This window comes from Sardina pilchardus, chromosome 1, assembly GCF_963854185.1.
Source record: "Sardina pilchardus chromosome 1, fSarPil1.1, whole genome shotgun sequence".
NCBI classification, from domain to species: domain Eukaryota; kingdom Metazoa; phylum Chordata; class Actinopteri; order Clupeiformes; family Clupeidae; genus Sardina; species Sardina pilchardus.
The window spans coordinates 16,987,476-17,007,088 of NC_084994.1; the positions used below are offsets into that span (position 1 = coordinate 16,987,476).

Below are 19,613 nucleotides of genomic sequence, written 5' to 3' on the forward strand. Positions count from 1 at the left end.
AATGTGCACTTCTAAAAAGTAAGCGTGCTGTATTTCTAGCCCTTGTCAAAAGCACCTGCACCCCAGCCGACATGGGGACCAGGGGATCTCAGACTCCAGCTGGATGTCTTCAGTGGTGGTTGGAGTCGTAGGAGTTTAAGTTCTGGGTTCCATGAATATAACAGAATGGCCCCCTTCAAAACTTGCTTTTGCCATCGACTAAGTGCAGTGCCATAATATTACGGTGTCCCTAAGTGCATGTAAGCACACACACACACACACACACACACACACACACACACACACACACACACAGACACAATTTGTGCCCTTGTAAGATAAGAGTAAATACTTCCTTGTGAGACATAAGCAAAACATTTTGAGCAAGATACAGTAGGCGCTTTTGCAGCCAATCCACTATGCAGTGCAGTTTGTGATAATTGTTTTGAGAAGTGTGCTTGCTAACTGTTGTGCAAATGCTAATGATAGTTTGATAAATGCTCCAATGTGACTGAGAAAAACTGTAAATCAGCCTTAATTTTAAAATCAAATGAATAGTTCCATTCACTCTGCTAATACTGTGACTTAAAACAGTTAACTGGTGATATAAACACACTTAAGCAAGTAGGGATTCACTGACTTATATTTTTGTTTTCTGCGAAATCGCAAGACAAGAAATTAAAAACATGTAACATTTCATTTGCTTTCGATTTTATTCATTTTCAGTTACTCTGAACAGTTTGTTTTTACTTTTAAATTAGGCTCATGGTTGTTTCATTATCTTCATCTAAGGTTTCATAAGTCACGTTGGACAAACATCCTAAACACTGACAATATCCAATCATAATACATTTATATTATTTATTGTCATGTTCAATGTCATGAGAAGACAAGAGAAGACTTTTACAGAGAAGAAGACATTTAGAAATTTAACATTGTTCCTCTCATTTCTTAGCCTCATATCCATTGCTCCTGTCATATCCATTACATCCTACTTCTTTATTTGCTTGAACTAGGTCCCCCACACCAACACAATAACAAAACTACTATCAGACAAATGCCAAATCCAGTTAGTGTGCAAGTCATGTTGTATTGAGATTTGCATTCCTGTTTTAACTTTTCTATCTCCTGTTGTTGTCTGTCAATATTCCACTGTTGATCCATTTTCTCCTCCTCCATTTGTTTGATCCGGTCATCACATTCCCTCTCCAGTCTTTGTCTCTCCCGTCTGATGAAATACTCTCTTTCATCTGCTACATCTCTCCCCCTTTCTGCTCTCTTCTTGTTCTCCTCTTGCCGTGCCTCCTGCACTTTTTTACTCAAAACTGTTGCTACTTCTTTTCTTATCTCTTCTACTGTTGCATTGCACTCTTTCTCTGCCATTTCTCTGATATAGCCTATGTGACCTTCCACGGCGAAATCAGTCACAATGTCCAAATTTTCAAAATCAAAGTTATTACGTTTTCAGGAAGGGGCATAATCAACCTTCAAAACGATACCTATATCTAATGAATTGAACGTCATATTACTGAAATATAAACATTCAAAGGAGTTGAGTTCATCCTGTCATGCCAATAGAAAAACGGAGAAATCTGCCTTTGAAGTTAACCGTCGGCTCAACACTCACGAACGCTTTGTAAGGTCGCCGCTATTACAAGATTTACGGTACTTGTATCAACGACACAGCACGCGGATGGCTTGGTGGTTGTCGATGAGTGCATTTACCGTAAAGCGGCAAAAAACGAGACGCCTCTAACTTCCTGCTTCCTCTAACTTTCTCACCTCAACAAACTCACGTTTTTAGACTACAAAAGGTCAGTTTTTCGGCGAAATGTATTCACGGCCGTACAGTGTAGACCTCCCACTGTTTCAAAACACTTACAAAAAAAAATCCACGATTTTAGCACAAGTGACATAAATGGCCATTTTTCTCAGAAACGCCTGTTGCGACAAGCGACTGGTTTTGCCGTGGAACGTCACATATTGTTCCTGTTCTTTTAGGTTTTTTCTTCCCTCCTCTCTTATGGCTCTCTCGCTTTCAACTCTCTTCTTCTCCTCTCTTTGAACTGTTTTTCTTACAGTTTTACTCAGGTGTTTCGCTGCCTCTTGTAAGATTTTAGTCAGATTTGTCTTAGTCTCTACTCTAATCTGGTGTATGGCTTCATTGATGTTTTTCACAGCCTCTTTCTGGAGCTCTCGCTCTCTGTTTAAGGCTTTTTGTTGTTCTTCCTCTCTGATCTTCATCTCTCTTGCTGTACATTCACCGTTAGACTCTGTGGAGGGAGAAACATATACACACACACACACACACACACACACACACACACACACACACACACACACACACACACACACACACACACATACACACACACACACACACACACACACACACACACACTCACACAAACAGATATATAGAGAACGAGAGATATAGATAGACAGAGAGAAATAGATAGATAGACAGAGAGAGAGAGTTTTGTTATAGGTAATTTAAACTCAATTGACAGCCTATTTTAGCAACCTAATTAATTAGCTTAATACTGTCAACTAAACTAGCATGCCCTGCATGCCTGCATACCCTTGTTGATTGTTATTGAATAGGAGTTTAAATGGGAATGAATTACCAATGTACATGATAATGATGATACAAGCAATGAAGATGATTGGCCGCTTTATTTTGGCTGCTTTTCTACAGATGTTTTTACTGAAACCTGTGAAAGAGAAAAAATATCAAGCTTAATTGTATTGTCTTAGGGATCAAAATAGACAAAAACCTACATAATTAGTTTTCATACATATATGTACATTATGTACAGCACACACACACACACACACACACACACACACACTCAAACACACATAAACTATTGTGATAGAATGTGCTGGTGATTGCACTTGGACAAAGTAGCACTTGTTTGGGGAAAATTGCCAAATGTTGCCACAGAAAAGGGGATACACCCAGATTAATGTTAAGTCTATGGTAGTTGACATGTTAATTCATGCTAGATTTGAAGTTGAAAAGTCAATCAAACAGATTCACATCAGGGGCCATTCTTATTCTGAGGACCAGGGGGTATACAAATATATTTGAATATAAAACAGGGTTTCATTCTAATAAACAGTGCAATATTTTATTAAATTCTCTGCATAGTGTGATTTGGTAAATGAACCTGTGAGCATTTGAGCACTAGGGGTGCTGTAGCCATTTGCGCCGCAGTGGCATGGCTGTACAAAGAATAGATTTAGAATTGTCTGTACACTTGATAAACATACACAGGTATTTCTATTGCATTTATCTCATGTGGTTAGATACTTTTCATAACTTTTTAAGCCAATTAATAATTGGCAAAAATAAGTTGGTTGACATCACGGGCCATGCCCTACATACAATATAAGCTTCCATTGTATAGCCTTCTCACAGTTGCTGTAACATTCTTAATTTCAATACTGTTCCAGTTTTATTTTACTTTGGATATAAATGCAATACGTCAGTCCAGCGTACTGTAATATATGGGCTGGTCTAGAGTTTTCATACTTACAGCGAAGGTATTTTATCAAGTTTTCTCTGATACCATTTTCTTCATAGAGCGAGATGTTGCGGTTCATGCTCACCTTTAACATAGGATCATAGGGGACATGCTACATTAAAACAAATCTTGTTCTAAAGTCTCCTCTTGCTTGAAAAACATTTTCCTCATACCAACCTGTCAGTAATTTGGTTCCTGAGTGTACGTGCCAAGTGTCACATGTAATGACCTCATTATTTCTTGTGAAACATACAAACATACATGTTTATAGAACACATTTCAAATCTATGTTACACTATGCTTCAGCAAAAATAAAACATAGTCATTAGCGTAGCTATGCTTAAGCATTTCTGATGGTTGATGGTTGCATGTTATGCACTAGATGTGTCACTAGAGATGGCCTAATTTTGCTAACATAACATTTACAGGTAGGCTGGGTGAACCCTGCCTGAACATCAGCAAATTTGGATTTCGCCTGGCAGAAAGATTGAGCTTAGTATGGTGATAGCCAGACTACAGTTTTTTACAATCACTTTGCTACTATTTTCAGAACCTTGATGTCATTTTTCAAAACTCTAGACACAAAACTCAAAACGGTTATCACTTGTAACACAGGCCCTCTAATGTTCAAAACATTGGACTGTACATTCACATCTTCAAAGAAATCTTGCAATTGCACAATCATTGGTTCAAAAAACAAATTTACTGTGAAATACCACTGAAACATAACTATAGATCACCCACACACAAGCAACCGATAGTTTCATTGTGTCATTGTTCGTACAATCATTAGATATTGTAGAACAAAATAGGTGATACAGGTTTCATTATGGTACTACAGGAACAGTACAGTAAACACATCTCTGTAAAAGTACTGCAGTTGTAGAGAGAATACTACAGACACAGTGGAATCATTGATCAAAGTTTGTAATATATGATGCAAAACACTACGGTACAATCACAACATAGGTTTATTTGAATTAAAGTAAAAATAATTAGCTATGAAATAGAAAAGAAAAGACAGCCTGATGAAAATCTAAAATATAAAAAATATATATATTTTTTTATATAAAGATATAAAATATTAGGCTACATCCATGGATATTGTAGCCTGATTGGTTCATGCTCCATGCTAATTGGTGACAGTGAATCTCGTTACAGTATCTTGAAACTTTCATGATTTGCAGTAAACATGGAAGATTGTGTGTCTGTTTCGTGTTTCCATACAACTGCATAAGAGTAATGCAACAGTTACTTATCATTTTGAGCAGTTGTATCAATTGATAGTTAGATCATTGTAAGGAAATGAATAGACTCTCATTTGAAATGTAATGTGTGAATTGCCTTTTGAAATAGTAGTACTTTGATGTTAAGTTGTATCATATTGAACAGGTGAGTTTTGTTGAATGAACAAATGATCTAAGTTGTATGTGTATTGTATCCAAGCAATTGAGAAAAGGGTTAGAGTTTTGAAAAATGTGCATTTTGATCATTGGTTGTGAGTTTTGTGTCTAGAGTTGTGAAAAATTACATCAAGGTTCTGAAAATAGTAGCAAAATGATTATAAAAAACTGTAATATACAGATGGATTAGAAGCATCAGCTTCACTCAAGCATGTTTTTGTTCACAGCTGACAACATTTCCCACATCTGCTCAACGTACTACACATGCTAACAGATAGAGCAATTCATCTTTATCAACTGAAACAATTCAAAATGTAATACTTCAATAAATGTAGTCCTCGCTTACCTTTCACAAGTCTACGTCTTAAGCGCACTGGTTTGAAGGACATGCCGTTGATGTTATCTCTTTGATACTGTAAGTTTCGATTCTTACTTTCTCTGGAGGAAACATTCCTGAAACCAAATGTGTGTGTGTGTGTGTGTGTGTGTGTGTGTGTGTGTGTGTGTGTGTGTGTGTGTGTGTGTGTGTGTGTGTGTGTGTGTGTGTGTGTGCGTGCGTCTGTGTGTGTGTGTGTGTGTGTGTGTGTGTGTGTGTGTGTGTACTGACTCAGTCAGTGTGTGTGTGTGTGTGTGTGTGTGTGTGGTTATGTGTAGTCTGTATACAATACTCTTCCCTGATCACTGTCTCTGATCTCTCTGAAACGTCTCTAACTGCATTCCTGTATGTGGTGTGCTTATAAGGCCTTCATGAGCCTGAACAGGTAGAGAACTTGACATCTTACGTTCACCTGTCAGTAGTGCCAGGCACCTGCTCACCAACAACATCTGAATAAAACATGTACTGGGGGAGAAAGCTGCATTTGTGCAGTGTACTGAAAACTATACAATTGGATTTGTTTGTCTTAATACAAGATTAAAGAGACCCTATGCAACTTTTTCATAGTCATAAAATCACTTAGAAATCGTTGTTTTGCTTGACTGACCAGTTTTATCGAAAACAGTAATATTTCCTCCCGCCCCCAGTGTCCCTATCCGCTATTGCAACCTTGCAGTTTGTTCAGGAGACGATCGTTCCCTGTTTACATCTGGAAGGCTGAGATGCATAAAGAACAAGAAGAACCACGCTTGCAATTTATATATTTATATATAGCCTATATATATATAAATATACACGCTAAAGCTGTCGGGGAAGCTCTGCAGAGAAATATGCAAGCATAAAACGAGCGAAAATTAAAAACGAAACCGAAACTTAAGATGAAATCGCCAATCTTGCATAGTTTCTCTTTAATAACTAGTTGGTTAGATTTTATCGGACAAATTCCAATTCCAGTGGTCATATCTGTCATCGTATGACCTGCACCATGCATGATGATGAGTCATTTGTGTCACTTGACTCTCTAGTTGAAGATCCATTGAAGTTTTAGTCATTATTTTTACTGTTTCATTTTTATTTTCCTGGCTTATAATGGCACATATTGTATGGTTGCATTAAAGTCGTTTCTTATCTCCTTTCTTTTCTTTTCCTTTTAAGGGGGGGAATCTGTGACATGAAAGCACATTGGGCATCGTCACTTGAAACACGTCTGAACAATGGACAAACAAGCTGGGGAGTTAGATGATAATGTTATTACGAGAAAAAACACAATTATCTGACTCTGTATGATTAAGAACTTATCTCAAATAAATTACCATATAACTAGTCTATCAGCTATATGGCAGAGCATGGCATAGCATACAAAACTTAGAGATATGCAATTGGTGGGTAAATGAACAATTTATTAGACATTAAGCCGGTAAATGCATCCATTAAACCATGTGTTGAATGTAAAGTGAAACCCAGATAGGTAAATATACAAAGGAACAAAGTTAACGTAATCACAAACAAACTTGAATTTAAATTGAACAAGTTAAATCAAATACGCCAGATGAAACAATGTTTCTAGCAAAACATGAAGAGAGAAAGGGAGGGGGGAGAGAGAGAGAGAGAGAGGGGGGGGGGGGGGAGAAAGCAGAGCTTAGAATAACATTCACCCCTCATTCCTCTTCCAGATTTTTGAACCAAAATCCAATATGATTCCTAAATCCTATACGATTGTTGCTATTTGGCAACCAATATCTGATTGGAATCCTATAGGATTTTTGATAAGGGAATTTAGTAAAATGTACTGAATTGAGAGCACAATTTAGTAAAATGAGCGCACTATTTATTAAAGCATGCACACAATTTAGTAAAATGAGCCCACAAAAATGGTAAATAAGACTACAATTTAGTTAAATTAGTGCACAATTTACTGAAATGAGTGCACATTCTCTTGGTACAAAAAACAAATCTTGCAATGACACCTCCTGGGCTCTGTAGTTTTCAGCATACAATTACTGTACATATATTTAGCATGGACTTTCACACTACTTTCAAGATATCCATTTTGGGTGACAGGTGTCACATATATTTGCATACATTATTGTACTTTATATTTATTACATATACTGTAGCCATCTATTAAAATATAAGATGGATGCAGCTTCATATACAGTATGTGAATATATTTTTTCCCTTGATTTTTCTGTATGGGTTGACCTGGCCAGGAGGGGTTTTATGATGCTTTAAGCCCCCATTGCCGTCTTCTAGGCAGCACTGCATGGAAGGCACTAGGGTTAGGCAAGGGTTAGGGTTAAGGTTGGGGTTAGGTGCCTTGAAGTCGGTGGTTGCCCCCTACGTGCAGAGTGCAAAAGTTGGTCAGGCATAAGTGAGAGTGGGGTTGGTAAAGAACATAACCCACATAACAGTTGCAGGTCGGCCGTATAGGCAGGAGTCGGGTAAACAAAACGTATTTACCAATGAATTGCAGAGTACCATTATCTTTTGACCTATAGTACATGCAGACCCTGTTAGGCAAGAAAATGTAACTGTCTATACCTTTCAAACTTTACAGACATTCAAATTACAAATGAGAAAAACAAAACAAAGATAATTTAAAATCAAATGAAAATAAAATGAACTGGAAAAGCACTCAGAGAGCGCAGACCTCCACCTGTCTTGTTCCTTTAACTAGGGTATACATTTAAGGACACAATGATCAGGATGCAACTCATAAATAACATTGTGCACTCCGATAAAATGTCCATGAAAAGCCTGCTTATAGTCCTTTAGCTCCGCTTCTGTCAACTGCAATGAACTCAGGATATCGTGGTTGGATGTCGAACACTCCCGGTGGTGTGAATACGTTGTTCATACGGCATGCTGTTTGCTAATCGCTGGCTCGTTGCTTGCTTTCGGCAAATCACGCTTACTCTTGCTCCACAGGTCACCTGTTTTCACTCTCCATACCAAAAAAACCTTCTGACAGGTTATCTGAGTCTCTAGACTCCTTCTGTCGTGAGCTATGAGCTGCTGACTCCATGTATTGTTCCTCTAACTACATATTAAAGGACACAACGATCAGGATACGGGTAGCCTATATAACTCTCATTGTTACTTCCTTCTTGGTGGTCATACATTTGAACCTAAACTATTGAGATCGCCACTACATGGCCATACCATGCCATTACACCGCCAAGCGAAAAACATAACCGCCTCCTGAATCCAGACGGTGATACGGATCACTCCCAAAATGTAATTGTTTCTTTCATCGAAATCCATCCATGACTTTTTGAGTTATCTTGCTAACAAACAGACAGACAAAATACAAACAAACCCCGATGAAAACATAATCTCCTTGGCGGAGGTAATAACTTAAGCTATTGTCCACTGGGAGATGACATAAACAAATGCCAGACAGATTCCATGTGCATGGGGTACAGTTGAAATCATGTGACCCATGTTACAAAGAGGCCTTCTAACCTTGAACATATTAATCTCATTTTGTAGTCTGTCTTTTTCCTTCTGTAAATCCTGTCTCTTCCTCTCCTCTTCTCTGATCTTCTTTTCACCTTCGATTCTCTTTTGTTCCTCCTCATCTCTGATCTTCTTTTCACCTTCGATTCTCTTTTGTTCCTCCTCATCTCTGATCTTCTTTTCACCTTCGATTCTCTTTTGTTCCTCATCATCTCTGATCTTCTTTTCACCGCCGATTCTCTTTTGTTCCTCCTCTTTTCTGATCTTCTTTTCACCATCGATTCTCTTTTGTTCCTCCTCATCTCTGATCTTCTTTTCACCTTCGATCCTCTTTTGTGTCTCAATCTTTAGTATCTCTGTTTCTCCTTTAATTCTCTTCTTCTCCTCCTCTTCTCTTATCTTTTTTACCGTTGAATTTAGTTTTTTCTCTGCCATTTCTGTGATGTTCTCAATCTTCACTTTCATCTCTTGTATGGTTATATTTTGTGCTCTCTCTCTGTCCAAGGCCTTTCTCTGTCTTTCTGCAGACTCGTTCCTACAATCTGATAGATTTTTCCCTGCCTCAGCTGTCAGGTCTTGTATGGCTTCAGTGAGGTTTTTATGAGCTTCCTCCCTTAGTCGGTTCTCTCTCTCCAAGGCCGCCTTCTCTCTTGCTGCAGAATTGTTCCTACAATCTGATATAAACGCTGGCATTAATGACAATGGTGACACACTTACACGCACACACAGAGAGAGCATGAGAGAGAGAGCGAGAGAGAGAGAGAGAGAGAGAGAGAGAGAGAAAGAGAGAGACACTGCTGATCAGTCAAGCACACATACTTGCTTTGAGCGTATTCTATAACATTCCACACAACATCCTGGCCTGTCATATCAAAACAGTCTATGTCATGTTGCCTTGCTACCATCCATGATCACTTCTGTTGTAGAACTTTGTTGAGCTTCTCATTGGTCAGACAGTGAATTTAAATTAGTTCTGATGAGCAGTTCAAAAGGGAACAACTTACCAATGAACATGGCCCATCCTGCAATGGTGAGGATCAAGAAGATGACAACAACAACAACCAAAATTATTGTGTTCCTCCATTTTTGCATGAATCCTAGTGAAGAAGACATTACATTGTAAACATTAGATCATTACTGTACATTGTAAAATATCAATATATGATATAATATATAGTGAAGCATTCACAACATGGTGAGAGAGAAAATGAGAACTTACCTTGGCATTTCTTCAAGTTTTGCATGACACCATTTGGTACCAGGCGGTTATATCCTGTGTCGTTGTTCATGTTTGCCCTTTAGATCTACAAAAAAGGAGATGTTCAATAAAACAACACCATGTGTCTTCAACTTGATTTGACAACACATCATTTCAGGAGGGTCTTACCCCAATGGCTGGGAAAAAGCATTCACCCTAAATTGATTTTATTAACCCTGGTGTTCAGTAAGATCACAGAGATTTGGTCAGAAGATCCTTGGTTCCAGAAGATCCTCTACCCATGCCATTTTGAGCATTCTGGACACACTCTACGAAACATCGGACAGACCAGGCAGTGTCAATACCCTTATTACCACTATTTTCTTCCAAAGCATTTGACAAAGTATACCTCGCTGTTGCAATGGAGCGACTCCCACAGCTACTGTAAGTCAGACCCACAACTATGCAGAGACTTTGCTCCCAGACTTGAGCTCAAACATCTGAGCGGTCTCCTAGACAGTCAGCACCACTCCATGCCAGAAGTCTCCCATACCGCTCCTGACTAGACTTATAAATGGAACATTGGAATAGTTTTAAACACCTTGTAACTCATCTTAAACTTCTGTATGTATTTAATTTTTTTTTTTTTGCTTAAACTGTAAATAGTCATGTATTTCAGTCTCTTGGTAGAACTACCGCCAATCAAACATCTAATTGCACCTGTTGTTTGTTTAAATTAACTTCCATTTGGTGATTTCCACATTACCAATATCTTAGCAATCTGGTTCTTCCAGTTTCTAGGGTGTGTTGTTGTCATGTGTCACACATAAGAGGAGAAGTGGCGGGAACCAAATTGATTGTTGACGTTACCACTGCTCTACTGTGACCGCAGTGTAGACAAGACAGAGACATATACATCCTTCCAACATGACCATTTTCATGTGCTCATTATGTATTACACACTTAGATTAAATACGCTTTCTAATAAAATTCTAGTGAAAATATGTCATATATGTAAAATCATTTTTAGGGCCCGAGCACCGAGGTGCGGCCGCTGTAGCAGCGGCTGCACCGTAGGTGCAAGGCCCTATTGTTTCTGCTCAGATTATTATTATTATTATTAGGGCCCGAGCACCGAGGTGCGGCCACTGAAAGTGGCTGCACCGTAGGTGCAAGGCCCTATTGTTTTTGTACAGATTATTAGGGCCCGAGCACCGAGGTGCGGCCACTGAAAGTGGCTGCACCGTAGGTGCAAGGCCCTATTGTTTTTGCTCAGATTATTCTTCTTATTATTATTATAGTATAATTATCTTACCAGTAACATTTTTCACCAACTTGGCATGCTCTAAAACTCTTGCAATTTAGCTGGCATATGTAGAATTGCATTTGATACTCAGACACAGAGCTGTGGCCTAGGGTGTGGCTCAGGGACTCTATAGCGCCACCTAGCGCGCCGTCTACTGTGGTTGACACATACATTCACGGAAATGAACCAAATTTGGTGGACATGTGTGTTGTATTATTCTGAACAAGTTTTACATTCAAACTATATAGTGAATCTTAGAAGAATTTGAATTATGATTATGATTATGATTTTTGCACATCACGTATTTTGAAATACTTCTCCTAGACGGTTTATCGAAATCATGTCATATAAGCACTAAAATGATCTTGAGGGGTTGCCCGAGAGGAATTGCGACCAGATTTTTGAATTTTTGAAGTATATTGAAATGGCGAAGGTTTGAATTATGGCGTTTTATTAAGAAACAGGAAGTTGGTGTTTTAGGCAGAAAAAAGGTTAGGAATTGTATGTAATTTGGCAGCTACATGTGGAATTGCTTCTGCTAGTCAGAGACAGGGCTCTGGCCTAAGGTGTGGCTTTGGGACTCTATAGCGCCACCTAGCAGCACGTTATCTGTTGTGGTTGACACAAACATTCACGAAAATGAACCAAATTTGGTGGACTTGTGTGTTATTGCTACTACTAGTCAGAGACAGAGCTTTGGCCTAGGGTGTGGCTTAGGAACTCTATAGCGCCACCAAGCACATAGTCTGTTGTGGTTGACACATACATTGATGAAAATGAACCAAATTTGGTGTGCTTGTGTGTTATTGCTATCGCTAGTCAGAGACAGAGCTCTGGCCTAAGGTGTGGCTTCGGGACTCTATAGCGCCACCTAGCAGCATGTTATCTGTTGTGGTTGACACAAACATTCACGAAAATTAACCAAATTTGGTGGACTTGTGTCTTATTGCTATGGCTAGTCAGAGACAGAGCTTTGGCCTAGGGTGTGGCATAGGGACTATATAGCGCCACCTAGTGCGTTGTCTGTTGTGGTTGACACATACATTCACGAAAATGAACCAAATTTGGTGGACTTGTGTGTTATTGCTATCAGTAGTCAGAGACAGTTTTTTGGCCTAGGGTGTGGCTTAAGGACTCTATAGCGCCACCTAGCGCATTGTCTGTTGTGGTTGACACAAACATTCACGAAAATTAACCAAATTTGGTGGGCTCATGTGTTATTGTGTTTGCTAGTTAGAGACAGAGCTCTGGACTAGGGTGTGGCTTAGGAACTCTATAGCGCCACCTAGCACATTGTCTGTTGTGGTTGACACAAACATTGATGAAAATGAACCAAATTTGGTGGGCATGTGTTTTGTTATAGCTATTCAGAGACAGAGCTCTGGCCGAGGGTGTGGCTTAGGGACTCTATAGCGCCACCTAGTGTTTTACCTGTTGTGGTTGACATACATTCACGAAAATGAATCAAATTTGGTGAGCTTGTTTGTTATTACTGTCGCTAGTCAGAAACAGAGCTCTGGCCTAGAGTGTGGCTTAGGGACTATAGCACCACCTAGATTGTGTGTTGTTGTTGACGCATACATTCAGGAAAATGAACCAAATTTGGTGGGCATGTGTGTTATTGCTATAGCTATTCAGAGACAGCGCTTTGGCCAAGGGTGTCTTAGAGACTGTATAGCGCCACCTAGCGCATTGTCTGTTGTGGTTGACACACTCATTCACGAAAATGAACCAAATTTGGTGGGCTTGTGCGTTATTGCTATCGATAGTCACAGATAGAGCTCTGGCCTAGGGTGTGGCTCAGGGACTCTATAGCGCCACCTAGCGTGTTGTCTGTTGTGGTTGACACATACATTCAGGAAAATTGACCAAATTTGGTGGGCATGTGTGTTGCTCATGCACATGCCCACCACCACGCACATGTTGCTTTGTTAGATTCTGAAATTTCACAGGTCTCCGCACCGCAGGTGCTCGGGCCCGCCATCGCCGCTTGCGGCTATATTTATTATTATTCTTTCTTCGTCTTAGCCCGTTTGGCCGTTTCACCAACTTGGCATGCTCCAAAACTCTTGTAATTTGGCAGGCATATGTAGAATTGCATTTGATACTGAGAGACAGAGCCCTGGCCTAGGGTGTGGCTCAGGGGGTCTATAGCGCCACCTATCGCGCTGTCTGTTGTGGTTGACATGTGCATGCACGAAAATGAACCAAATTTGGTAGGCAGATGTGTTGTATAAATCTGAACAACTTTTACATTTACACTACATAGTGAATCTTAAACAACTTTGAGTTATGATTATGATTATGATTTTTGCACATCATGTATTTTGAAACACTTCTCCTAGACGGTTTATCGAAATCATGTCATATCAGCACTAAAATGATCTTGAGGGGTTGCCCGAGAGGAATTGCGAACAGATTTTTGAATTTCAAAAGTATATCGAAATGGCGAAGGTTTGAATTATGGCGTTTTATTAAGAAACAGGAAGTTGGTGTTATAGGCAGAAAAAAGGCTATGAATTGGATGTAATTTGGCAGCTACATGTGGAATTGCCTCTGCTAGTCAGAGACAGAGCTCTGGCCTAAGGTGTGGCTTTGGGACTCTATAGCGCCACCTATAAGCACGTTATCTGTTGTGGTTGACACAAACATTCACGGAAATGAACCAAATTTGGTGGACTTGTGCGTTATTGCTATGGCTAGTCAGAGACAGAGCTTTGGCATAGGGTGTGGCGTAGGGACTCTATAGCACCACCTAGTGCGTTGTCTGTTGTGGTTGACACAAACATTCACGAAAATGAACCAAATTTGGTGGGCTTGTGCATTATTGCTATCGATAGTCAGAGATAGAGCTCTGGCCTAGGGTGTGGCTTAGGGACTCTATAGCGCCACCTAGCGCATTGTCTGTTGTGGTTGACACGTACATTCACCCAAAGGAACCAAATTTGGTGGGCATGTATGTTATTGCTATAGTTATTCAGAGACAGAGCTCTGGCCTCGGGTTTGGCTTAGGGACTCTTTAGCGCCACCTAGTGCATTGTCTGTTGTGGTTGACACGTACATTCACCAAAATGAACCAAATTTGGCTAGCATATGTGTTATTGCCATAGCTATTCAGAGACAGCGCTCTGGCCAAGGGTGTCTTAGGGACTGTATAAGGCCACCTAGTGCAATGTCTTTTGTGGTTGACACACACATTCACGAATATGAACCAAATTTGGTGGGCTTGTGCGTTATTGCTATCGATAGTCAGAGATAGAGCTCTGGCGTAGGGTGTGGCTTAGGGACTCTATAACGCTACCTAGCATGTTGTCTGTTGTGGTTGACACATACATTCAGGAAAATTGACCAAATTTGGTGGGCATGTGTGTTGCTCATGCACATGCCCACCAACACGCACATGTTGCTTTGTTAGATTCCGAAATGTCACAGGTCTCCGCACCGCAGGTGCTCGGGCCCGCCATCGCCGCTTGCGGCTATATTTATTATTATTATTATTATTATTCTTTTTCCGTCTTACCTGTTTTTTTTTTTTCACCAACTTGGCATGCTCTAAAACTCTTGTAATTTGGCAGCCATTTGTAGAATTGCAATCGAAACTCAGAGACAGAGCTTTGGCCTAGGGTGTGGCTCAGGGACTCTATAGCGCCACCTAGCGCGGTTTCTGTTGTGTTTGACACATACATGCACGAAAATGAACCAAATTTGGTGGGCATATGTGTTGTACTAATCTGAACAACTTTTACATTTAAATGATATAGTAAATCTTAGAGGAATTTGAGTTATGATTATGATTATGATTTTTGCACATCACGTATTTTTAAACACTTCTCCTAGACGGTTTATCGAAATCATGTCCTTTCAGCAGTAAAATGATCTTGAGGGGTGGCCCGAGAGGAATTGCGACCAGATTTTTGAATTTCAAAAGTATATTGAAATGGCGAAGGTTTGAATCTAGGTGTCTTATAAAAGAAACAATAAGTTGGTGTTATAGGCAGAAAACAGTGACTAATTTGGATGAAATTTGATGGAGTATTAGTTAGTGTGTTTGTAGTGACAGTCATATACAAAGTTTTGAATCTGGTGTTGTTTGTGTTTTTTAAAAGCGCATTAATGATTGTGGTGGACACAGTTTTAGCTAAAATATTTTGAAGCGAGTTGATGAATAATTATAATCATATCAACCTATGCTGCAATTTTGATTTTAACCATGTTAACAGAAAGTGAGATATTTAGGTTTATTAGGTTTTTATAGGTCTGTGTGCCTAGCGGCGCACGGTCTGGCTCCCTCACTGTGGCTCGCCCACTCTCCCCCTCCTTGTCTGTTTCCCTCCCCCCACAGTTCTTCCCACCCCTCCCCTCTCTCCCAGCTGGATGTCTCTCTAACCTCCCCCGCTTTCCACACAGAGACTCAGACACAGACACAGACACACACACACAGACACACACACACACACACAAACTCACACACAGAGAGTCAAGAATGACAGTGTGATGCAAAGTAAAAGGTAAAGAAAAGATCATGTGTATAAAGATTTTACTCAGGTTAAGTCATTTTTGTGATAGAATTGGGGACTGACTAAGTCAGACCCAAGTTCTAATCCTCATAAAAATGCTTGGTTGGAATGGCATGTAATAACCAGAATACAGTAAAGTCATGTATTTTGAAAAACTTGTCCTAGACGCTTTATCGAATCAAACCAAGGGTTTATCGAATCATATCATATCAGCAGTTAGGGACTCCTGGTCACTCACTCACTCACACACACACACACACACACACTCTCACTCACACACTCACACACTCTCCTCACTCACACACTCACTCACCAATCACACACACACACACACACACACACACACAAACACACACACACACACACACACACACACACACACACACACACACACACACACACACACACACACACACACACACACACACATACACACACACACACACATACAACCCACCCCCCCCCTTGAGGCAGCTGGGCCTACTGGTTGGGGCTTTGGGCTTGTAACTGGAGGGTTGCCGGTTCAATCCCCGACCAGTCCACCACTAAAGTGGTTCTTTTCCTCACAAAAATGCTTGGTTGGAATAGCATGTAATAACCAGAATACAGAAAAGTCTAACAATCATGACTTAGTTACGTTTTGTTTACATCAAGACACACATACACATTAAAAACAGCAACAGATTTTATGAATTCAATGATCTGAAGCAAAGATATTGATGTAAGCCTTACAGATGCATGATTTACAGTACACCATATCAACACACTGGTTATCATCTCAAATTTGGACAACAAATATGGATACAGAGATAGAGCTCTGGCCTAGGGTGTGGCTTAGGGGCTCTATAGCGCCACGTAGCGCGTTGTGTACTGTGGTTGACTCATATATTCATGAAAATGAACCAAATTTAGTGGGCTTGTGTGTTATTGCTACCACTAGTCAGAGACAGAGCTCTGGCTTAGATTGTGGCTTAGGGACTGTATAACGCCACCTAGTGCATTGTCTGTTGTGGTTGACACACACATTCACGAAAATTAGGCAAATTTGGTGGGCTTGTGCGTTATTGCTATCGATAGTCAGAGATAGAGCTCTGGCCTGGGGTGTGGCTTAGGGACTCTATAGCGCCACCTAGCGTGTTATCTGTTGTGGTTGACACATACATTCAGGAAAATTGACCAAATTTGGTGGCCATGTGTGTTGCTCATGCACATGCCCACCAACACGCACATGTTGCTTTGTTAGATTCCGAAATGTCACAGGTCTCCGCACCGCAGGTGCTCGGGCCCGCCATCGCCGCTTGCGGCTATATTTATTACTGTTTTGTGATTTCCGCTGAGCAAACAAATCGATTGCCAAACAAATAGAACTTGACTGACATCACTATTAACTGGCAGTGGAGGTTAAGTTCATTGCAGTTAGATAGTTAGCTCACAGACCATTTAATATGAGTTTTGGGATTACAAGAAGTTTTTTAGAATGCAGAGTGTCTATTCAGCGCTAATTTTCACAAAATCCATCCACTTCGCATCGTGCCTAACAACGCCCCTTAGCTGTTTGATTATACAGTATAACCCACGGCCTCTGGGGGCTTATTGCTTGAATAAATCAGTGGCACAAAACTCAGTCTGTCATACATAGCAGAGGTATGTTATACAAAATTATCTGACCTCCAAATGTTTGGAAGGCCCATTCAAGTGAACGGAGCATTCTACAGCATTATGAAGATCTGTGTAATAACATATCACATAGTAGATATGGACCAGTTATGAGTTATCAGTTGCCACACATACCCACAGAAAATGCAGGACCTACTTATTCAACTTTTTATCTCTTGTTTTGTAAACTAGCTATCAGCCAACTATCAGTATGATTTTGCTGTGGTCTCTTCATATACAGGTACTGTAATAGGGATGTTGAGAAATTCTCAAACTAATCACTTTCAACTAAGCATATGATAACTTTAAAACCATATGTAGCTCACTTCCAAGGACACACGAGTCACTCATCAATTACTACATGAATTCAAAGCTGTTTACATAACCCTGTGATCTACTCTGTTAGACATTCCATAGTACCATAAATAATCACCACTCAATTCCTATAATTCCTTCAATATTGCCAAATAGGTGATAGTTTATACTGTTGATCAGACAATCAGTATTTAGGTCCATTAACAATAAACAATAATCCCATCCATTTGCAAACCAATATGTAGAATAATATGCTATCCGCATCAAATCAGTTTGCAAAAGTATATTTCAATAAACAAAATACATATGAAGAGCTCTTCTCCAAAACGCTATAAATCCATTTTTGAAAACGTTTTAAAAAAAAAAATCTTATTTAATTAATTGAGTATATCAGGTAATATCAAAAAGAAGTTATTTTGTTTTGACTGAGTAAAGATGAATCAACTAAACATAACCCAATTACAGTTCCACTGAAATTACTTGAATAACAAAATTAAAAAAAAATATTTATGAAAATTCATTAAAATGGTGGATATAGCGTTTTGGAAAAGAACTCTTCAAGCTGTTGACAAACATGAAGACGAACCTAGAATATTAGCTTACCTTACTCATCTGTGTCTCAAACTTACTGATTCACTCTGTGTTGTTCATTTTATTTCTTCAGTAAGTTTCGATTCATACCTTACCGGTGGAGGAAATGGGGAACTACAAACAAGATCTGTGGGATTCCTGACAAATGACACTCAAAGGTTTCTGTGCGTGTGAGAGAGGGCGTACCCTTCATGTAAAATTACAAATTCAAAAACAATCATCAGACAAATTCCAAGCCCAGTTAGTGTACGTGTCATGTTGTATTCAAATTTGCACTACTGTTTCAAATGTTCTATCTCCTGTTGTCAATTTTCCATTAGAAGACTGCAGTGGGCGGTTGGTGATGTACATCTGAATCAGTGAGTTAAGATAGCAGAGAGCAGATCCAGTCAGTGTCCTATAGGCCAAAGTGAGAGATTCTGGCCACTATAGGGAGCCTGTGGAGAGCAGTGTAACTAAGAAATGAGTTACATGTGTTCACTCCCCCTACGTACAATTATATTACCCTATCCCACCCATAGCATCTATTTATTCTTATACATAGATTACTGCCCTTATTACCTCCGCCAAGGAGGTTATGCTTTTGCCGGGGTTTGTTTGTTTGTCTGTTTGTCTGTTTGTCTGTTTGTCTGTTTGTCTGTCTGTTTGTTTGTCTGTCTGTTTGTCTGTTTGTCTGTTAGCAAGATAACTCAAAAAGAAATGGAGGGATTTCGCAGAAATTTTCAGGGAAGGTCATAAATTATTAAATTTTGGGAGTGATCCGTAACACCGTCGGGATTCTGGAGCCGTATACGTTTTTCGCTTAGTGGTGTAATGGCATGGTATGGCCACGTGGTGGCGATCTGAATAGTTTAGGTTCAAATGTATGACAACCTAGGAAGAGCAATACAGTTCTTCTTCTTTTTTTTTTTTTTACTGTTTTCTGTGTTATTGTTGAGTGTTGTACTTGAGTGCAGATTAACCAGATTGAGACAAGATTGAGACAAGATTAACCAGAGTCAAATTCACACAAACTTGATTCTGATTCTGATTCTCTTTGACTGATTGAAGACTTGGTGTGCTGTAGCTTTCTGAATCAGTTGTAACAATCTTACATATGCAGTTCAGCTTAGCGATGTCCATGGCCTGTGCAAGAATGTTGGTGTTGTCAATTTACAGTAATAACAGGTCACATAAGGATCACTTTCTTTTCCTTAAAAGTCTGTCGTCAGTGTATGTCATTTTAACATTCACTTTCCCTTCCTCTGTTCTCAGTTACGGTTGCAACTTGCCTTGATTATTAC

At 39.6% G+C, this 19,613-nt stretch overlaps 1 protein-coding gene across 1 annotated transcript; it reads right to left on the reverse strand.

The window, feature by feature from the left end:
* Positions 1 to 6,680: 6,680 nt before the first annotated feature.
* Positions 6,681 to 18,396, reverse strand: LOC134066257 (uncharacterized). The gene is made up of 4 exons (XM_062521569.1): positions 18,343 to 18,396; positions 9,967 to 10,051; positions 9,752 to 9,844; positions 6,681 to 9,421 (listed from the first exon to the last, which is right to left on the reverse strand). The coding sequence occupies exons 2-4, from the start codon at positions 10,034 to 10,036 to the stop codon at positions 8,646 to 8,648; spliced, it is 939 nt and encodes a 312-aa protein (XP_062377553.1). The 5' UTR covers positions 10,037 to 10,051; positions 18,343 to 18,396; the 3' UTR covers positions 6,681 to 8,645.
* Positions 18,397 to 19,613: the final 1,217 nt, after the last annotated feature.